We start from the raw sequence: 8,217 nt of genomic DNA on the forward strand, positions 1-8,217 counted from the left end.
AGACAGATAGTATCACAAAATAAGTGACCAGAAAGCTTCCCTTCATATTCTTCTATAGGTGACCCCACTATTAGTGGTGAAGAGGAAACTTGGGTGACCAGGGAAGATATTTCATGCCATGCCTGGCACATAGTAGATGATTAATAGGCAGTTGTTGACTTGACCCTAGAGCTAGAAAGGGTCTAAGAGGTCTTCATGTTCAACCTTCTCATTTTACTGACAAGGAAATAGAGGCTTGAAAAGTTTAAATGAATTGCCCACCTGTTGGCTGGAAATTGAATTCCATTCTGGTGACTGACTGCAAGTTCGGTGTCCTCTCTCCTGTACCATGTCGAGGGGCACACATATAGAGAATATGCTGGCTTGCAAAAGGACATAAATGTAGGAAACATGCTGTTGTTGCTGTTTGTTCTTTGTTCTCAAAAAGGAAACGTGTATGGCCAGGGCAAACCCCACCTTGGATGTTATAGAGTCTCTGAGGATGCCCTCAAAGGAGATGTGCCAGGACCCTCTGCTGAGCTGCTCTCTGCTGCCACCTGTTGGTGTACAAAAGCTGTGGAGCTTTGTCAGGTCCTATGCTGCCTTCTATAGCCACCACTCTAGAGAACCTCCCCCTCCCCTTGTCTCCAATGCAAGGAGCTAAGATCTTCAACCATATCCCAGAACCATAGTAAAAGCCAAGCAACCAGCGAAAGACAACAGGACCCTAACACTTAAAATGTAGCTATGTAACACTGTATAGAGCATCAGGTCCAGAGTCAGGAAGACTCATCTTCCTGAGTTCAAATCTGGCCTCAGACCTTTACTAGCTGTGTGACCCTGGGCAAGTCACTTAACCCTGTTTATCTTGATTTTCTCATCTGTAACATGAGCTGGAGAAGGAAATGGGAAATCAGGCCAGTATCTTTGTCAAGAAAACCTCAAATAGGATCACAAAGAGTCAGACACTATTGAAAAAACAACTGAACAACACTTTAAAAATAAGTCTATCTTTTGAATTATTTGTATCTTGTTTCTAGGGTTCTTTCATCCAAACTCTCATCTGAGTGGTCTGAAATTCCCTTTAATTCCAATAATTGTGTTGTTGTTTGTCCTTTGTTCTCAAAGAAGACCATGACATCAGGAAAGTCAATGCCATGACTTACAAGTGGATTAGATTTAAGTGAGTGAGGGCTGTACAAAGTCACTAGCCTCACTTTCTTCTCTAGAGCCATTTGTGTCCAGTGGCCAGATATGGATCAGGACAACTGGAGATGGCCCCAAATTCCATTTACAATAATAACAATACAGCTAACATTTATATAGCAATAATACCTAACATTTAAGGTTTGCAAAATATTTTCTGTATCTGGTCCCATTTGATCCTCATAATACCTTGGTGAGGGAGGTACTATTATTTCCCCCATTTTACAGAGGAGTAAACTGAGGCTGAATTGCCCAGAGTTACACAACTAGTAATATTTGAGGCAGGTCCTGCTGACTCCAAGTGCAGCACTCTATTCATTAAGCCACCTAACTTCCTCACATCCCTTGGTTGTTAGACCAAGTCAACTCATATTAGGAACTCTACTTAGCAGAACTGGAAAGGAACTGGGGTGGAGAGAACCCTTTTAACTTCTCCATAATGATCCTGGTCACTTCAGGGGCAACACTGATGTTAAGGCTGGTGAGCTGATCAAACAATAGAAGTTGCTGTGTTTCCTTCAAGAAAAGCCTGTGGGCAATGGGAAGCAGCCCTGAGAAGAAACCAAGCATACTTTTTTAGAAACAAAGAGTGGAATTGTAGGACTTAGAGCTAGAAGAAACCTTTAATCCATTCTTCTCGTTTTATAAATGAAGAAATGGAGACTAAGGACATTTAAGTGACTTACCCAGGGCAGGAATTTGAACCCTGATCTTCTTAAGTCCAAACCAAAGAGAGGTAACAAAGTGGATAGGGTGCTGGAGTTGGAGATAGGGGGGCCTAACTTTGAATCCTCCTTCAAACACTTGCTAATTGTATGAGCCTGAGTTAGTCACTTAACTTGTCTCAGCCTCTGTTTTCTTATTTGTAAAATGGTATAATAATAACCTTTGCCTTATAGGGGTGTTGTAAGTATCTAATATATGTAAAATTTGCAGTGTTATACAGCATAAATGCAATTATTATTAATTCTAACATACCAGAATGCCCTACTGTTTTTCTGTTTTGAATAGTATCAATTGTTTAATAAATTCATTTTGAAAGAATAGAATCAAAAGCTAGATATCTCTGGGCTTTTTCCTATCAAAGTATGGCAAATACTCATTCAACAAACCCTTATTTTTATTAATATACTGTGTTTTCATAGCACCTTCATTTCCAAAACATTTCTCCTCCTCTCTTATCTAATAAGTCATTTTTATGTAACAAAGATTTTTTAAAAAGAGGAAAAAAGCATTTCTCAAAACCAATTAATGCACCATCTCTGTGTAATATTCTATACCCACAACACTCCACCATTGCAAAAAGGAGTGGGAGGTGTTATTTACCTGACTCTTCTCCAGAGCCAAGCTTGGTCCTTATAATTACACAGCATTACATTTTGAAAAGCAATCTTTCTGCTTACATTGTTGTTGTGTATGTATATTATATGTATATATAATATGTTTTATTATATACATAGTTATATGTAATGTGTTTATATACATTATATATCTGTATGATATTATTGTCATTATATCCACAACTACAGTAATAGAAACAAAACCCCTAAAAACTATATTAACATATTTGTATATATAAATATGCATAACACACATAAAAACATTATATGTTAACATTTATATATAATAGTTATGTATATAAATATTTAAATAAACAGGTTTTCTATGCATACTTATAGATATCTAGTTTTTCTAGTCTTATTTCACTGAATTAGTTTATGTAAGTCTTCGGCTACTTTTTAAAATTATTTATTCTTATTGCATCATATTCATGTACCATGATTTGTCTAGCCATTCTTGAGTCAATAGACACTTACTTTGTTCCTAGTACTTTGCCTAATACTTTTTGTTCAAAGATTCTTCCATTGTCCATCTCTATAAAGGAAAGGAAAAGAGGTTGTCCTATGACAATCACAGAGGGATCTCTCAGTTATTGCTGGCAAGATTCTTGCCAGAGTCCTCTTTAATAAAGTCCTTTCCTTCACGGGAAAGATGGTCATCTACCTGAGAGTCAGTGTGGCTTCAGAAAGAGCTGAGGAACAGTTGATGTGGTGTTTACTGTTCTACAACTCCAGGAGAAATGCCAGGAGCAGAACAGAAGTCTGTACACAATGTTGTTGATCTGACCAAGGTCTTTGATAATGTCAATCATGGGGGCTTATGGGAAATTATGGCAAACATGGGTTATCTGGAGAAATTCACCAGTATTGTCTGCCAGTTTCATGATGGCGTGCTTGCATAGATTCTGGATTACGGACAATGCTCTCATGCTTTCCCTGTCACCAGTGAAGTGAAGCAGGGCTGTGTACTTGCTCCCGTGCTTTTTAGTATGATGTATTCAATGATGTTCAATGATTTCAATGAGCATGAAAACCGCATTAAGTTCTGCTACCTCACTGACAGTAAATTATTTAATTTGAAAAGACTACACCCCAAGACTTAAGTGGAAGTAGAGCTGGTGTGTGATTTTTTGTTTGCAAATGATTGTGCCTTCAATTCAGTCTCTGAGACTGAGATACAACAAAGTAAGGATAGATTTTCTGCTGCTTGTGCTAATTTTGGCCTAATGATTAACATCAAGAAGATACAGGTTCTTCACCAGCCAGCAGCACACCATCCATAAATAGAACCATCAGTTACAGTAAATGGAGACATTATGAATGCTGTGGATAAGTTCATTTACCTTGGCAGTATACTTTCCAGAGACGTCAGATCATGAGGTTGACACACACTCAGTGTGACATGGGAGACACTAGGGCCCGTATCAAAGAAGGAGCTGTACTCTATGAGCAAAGCAGAATTGTAGTAGCTCAAAGGAAATGTGAGATGCACAAATTTAGACACCTCTGCAGTCCAGATGTTCATGTGGACTATTTGTGCCCGACCTGCAGTAGAACCTTCAGAGCTCATATTGGCCTGATCAGCCACAGTCAGACACACTGCACCTTGACCCCAAAAGAGTGATGTCATTTTGGTCCTCTTTGAGAATGGGGGACAACAACCAATCAACCAAGTTCTTTGTCATCACAATTAAGTGTTACTAAGAATATTTTGGTATATATTGGTATATATATTTGTTGTCTTTAATATCTTTGGGATTTATACTCAGCAATGACATCTCTAAGTCTTAAAGATTATGAACCCTTTAATCATTTTTTAAAAGTGTAATTGTAAGGCCAACTCTTTGTGTGTGTGTGTGTGTGTGTGTGTGTTTTTGGAGGGGGGAAGGTAGGGCAATTGGGGTTAAGTGACTTGCCCAAGGTCACACAGTAAGCATCAAGTGACTGAGGCTGGATTTGAACTCAGGTCCTCCTGACTCCAGGGCCTCACTGCGTCACCCAGCTGCCCCAAGGTGTGTGAGACACTCTATTAGAAGCTGGGAATACCAATACAGAAGCATGATAGTACAATTCAGACATGGGCGACCATTTCTTGTAAAGTCACAGAAGCAGGAGATAAAGTGGTACATAAGAAGGGCAAATTTGACTGACAAAAAAGAGTATGTATGTGAAGGGAAATAATATGAAATAATACTGAAAAAAAAAAAGAGGTGAGTCAGATTGTGTAAGCCTTTAAATAACTGAGGATTTTGTATCATATCCTGGAGGCAAGGAGGACCCTAGGACTAGTTTTTATCTACCATTTGCCACTTACACTTATGTACCTCTTCATTCTCAGAAGATGATGAAGACTGGAGCTGTGCCTTGTAGGTCTCCCTATTCCCCATAGCAGCAGGGATGACCGAGGGGAAGTGTATTGAATGAATGATGCAAAAATGACCTTCTGGCTCTGAGCAAAGCATTCTAGGGAATTTCCAGGAATATTTCTTGCACATGCTATTCATTTTCCAAGTTTTGGTCACAGCAGTTTCTCTTAGATTCTCAAGTATAAAGTCAATAATGAGTTTGGATTTTGGATAATTGGACCCATGATTATGCATGTATCTTTCCAAACGTTGGCACAGTACCTGGTAGTACTTACTGTAGTAAGCCCTTAAATTCTTGTTGCTGACATGTTCTAGAACAGTTTACTGTTATACACAATAGTATTCTGTTGTAACTGGCCTGATTTTAGTTTGGTTTGGGATGTAATAAAAACATTAGTACCTCTGGAGTAACTTCATTTGTAGTACCTACCTCCAGGGCTGTTTTGAGGATCAGCTGAGATAATGTTTTTAAAAGTATTTAGCACAGAGTAAACACTATATAAATTCTTCTCCTCCTCCTCCTCCTCCCTCTCATTCTCCCTCTCCCTCTCCTTCTCCTTCTTCCTCTCCTCCTTCTCCCTCTCCTTCTCCTTCTTCTTCTCCTTCTCTTCTTCCTCCTCCTCTGCCTTCTTCTTTGTTTTGGTGAAATTCATAAAATTAAACTGAAGTCTGTGATTCACTTACTTTGTAATTTTAGGCAAGTCATGTTCCCCCACTAGGGCCTCAATTTCCTAATTTTTAAAATGAAGAGGTTAGATTAGGTAATTTCTAAGGTCCCTTCCAGCTCAAACATTCCATGGTTGTGTGATTATTAGATTTCCTTTTGAAGGAATGAAAGAATGATCTTGGGATTCTTTCCAGTTCTAGCATGCCATGATTCTCTCTATCCCTCTCTTCCTCCTTCTCCCTCTCCTCCTCTCTCCCCATCCTCCCTTTATATATGTATGTCTACACACATATTTTTTTTCCTAGCATCTAGACAACATACAGATGACAACTGAATAAGACATTTGTAGATAATAAGCAAAATAGGTAACTGTTTACTTCATTATCAGTTCAATTCGATAAGCATTTATTAAGTGCCAGGAACTGTGCAAGGTATTGGGAATACAAAAACAAAAAGCAATTAAACCATCAGTACATTAATGAGGAGACTAGTACGGAAAAGTCATGGGAGCAGTACAGGTATAGCAAAAAGAGAACTGAACTTGGAGTCAAAGATTAAGGTTTTAATATCTTGACTCTGTCATCTACTTGCTGTCTGTGACAGAATGTAAGCTCCTTGGGGACAGGGACTTCTGTTTTTCTTTTTATATCCTTGATGCTTAGCATAATGCCTGGGTTGAATAGGCACCTAATAAATGCTTGTTGAATGGATGAATGAATGGATTAACAAATGAAGTCACTTCTCTTTTTTATCTATAAAATGGACATGTTAATACTTATATTACTTACTCCACAGGGTTATTATGGGGAAATCACTTTGTAAACCTTAAAAGCATTATAGAAATGTGAGTAATTGTTGTGGGAATATCCTTTAACAGAGAGAAATGTGATATAGTGGATAGACCACTGGTCTCTCTGTCAGGAAGACCCAGACTCAAATCCTGCCTCTAACACACACTGACTGTGTGACCCTGGTCAAATCACTGAACTTCTCAGAGTTCTTATAGAGAGTTGCATGGACCTCTTCTTTTAGAGAAGGTGTCATCCTGGATTGGTAGAGCTTCATCATCTGGGAGTTCCCTATACCAGTAAAATCATAAGTTCAATCCTTATCTTATCTTAATTTAGCTAGAGTGTTATTAGCAGTTACTATCTCTCTTCTGAGTAGTCCAGAAAGTGGCATTTTAAGAGCCATTGAGGGGAATGGACACAGCTTTGTTCTTTTATCTATGGAAAGAGTTGTTGGCCACTAGGGCTTTGGGGTAAAAATGAAGACCAGTTTCTCTCTGTGTCCATAGGAATGCTCTCCATATGCTGCACACCTGTTTGATGCAGAGGACCCATCCACACCCCTCCGGACAGTGCCTGGGCTCTGTAAGGACTACTGTATAGATGTATGGCACAGATGCAGGACCATATTCCGTCATCTCTCCCCAGACCCAGAGTTATGGGCCCTGGAGACTAATCGGGCCAAGTTTTGCCGCTACGTATCACTTGATGATGCTGACTACTGTTTCCCTCGGCTATTGATCAACGAGAATCTGAATGTGAACCTGGGTCAGGTGAGGGCTGACACGGAAGGCTGTCTGGAGCTCTGCCTGGTGGAGGTGGCCAACAGGCTCCGGAATCCTGTGGCCATGGTGCATGCCAATGACGGCACCCACCGATTCTTTGTGGCTGAGCAGGTGGGGCTTGTCTGGACTTACCTCCCCAACCGTTCAAGGTTGGAGAAGCCATTTCTGAATGTCAGCGAGGCTGTGCTCACCTCTCCCTGGGAAGGCGATGAGAGGGGCTTTCTTGGCCTTGTCTTCCATCCTCAGTTTAAGTATACCGGGAAAGTCTATGTGTACTACTCTGTGGAGGTCAGTTACGAGGAGAGGATCCGCATCAGTGAGTTCAAGATTTCCCCTGATGACATGAATACTGTGGATCACAGATCTGAAAGGTAGTGCCCTTTTGGGGAGAACTTAACCCTGAATTCATAGGGGAGGGAGGAAGACAAAGAAAAAAGGTGTCATAGGACTTTGGTTGTCTGAAGTCCTCTGGGGATGACTGATTTAGTTGTATTACATTTTCTAGATAGAAATCTTTCTCAAATGTACCACATACTCCTTTGACATCTTAAACAAAGTTTGAAATTATAGAATGTTAAGACTCCAAGTGACCTTATAGATCACAGGATCATATGATGTAGTACCAGAAGGGACCTGAGAGATCATTTTAGTCTACCCCATTCTTTTTATCGCCATCTCTTAACATAGTTCCTAGACCATAATAAAAGCTTTATAAATGCTTGCTAATTCATTGATCAATCTAACCTTTTATTTCACAGACGAGGAAACTGAGGCCTACAGAGTCAAGTCAACAGCAAACATTTATTAAATCAACAAATGTTTTTTAAGTATGTAGTGCCAAAGCTCTAAATGCTGGTGATACAAAGAAAGGCAAAAACAGATAATGACAAGCCCTGTTCTCAAGGAGCTCATAGTCTAATGGGGAGGTAACATGCAAACTATTATTTACAAACAAAATCTATACAGGATAAATTGGAGATAATTTCAGAGAGTAAGCACTAAGATATAGGAAGACTGGGAAAATCTCCTTAAAGGAGGTGGAACTCTAGGCAGAGGTAGAGATGGAGAGAGAGAGAGAGAGAGAGA

At 39.6% G+C, this 8,217-nt stretch overlaps 1 protein-coding gene across 1 annotated transcript in view; it reads left to right on the forward strand.

Moving 5' to 3' along the window:
• The window catches only part of LOC138173632 (HHIP-like protein 1), a 103,217-nt gene that overhangs the window by 22,124 nt on the left and 72,876 nt on the right, over positions 1-8,217 (forward strand). The window contains exon 2 of the mRNA XM_069103673.1: positions 6,856-7,502. Within this exon, the coding sequence (XP_068959774.1) occupies positions 6,856-7,502 (647 nt within the window). The remainder of the gene's footprint in view (positions 1-6,855; positions 7,503-8,217) is intronic.

Source organism: Petaurus breviceps, unplaced genomic scaffold (genome assembly GCF_028583685.1).
Source record: "Petaurus breviceps papuanus isolate PSGF00001 unplaced genomic scaffold, PetGlider_PUasm1.0 63, whole genome shotgun sequence".
Classification (NCBI taxonomy): Eukaryota; Metazoa; Chordata; class Mammalia; order Diprotodontia; family Petauridae; genus Petaurus; species Petaurus breviceps.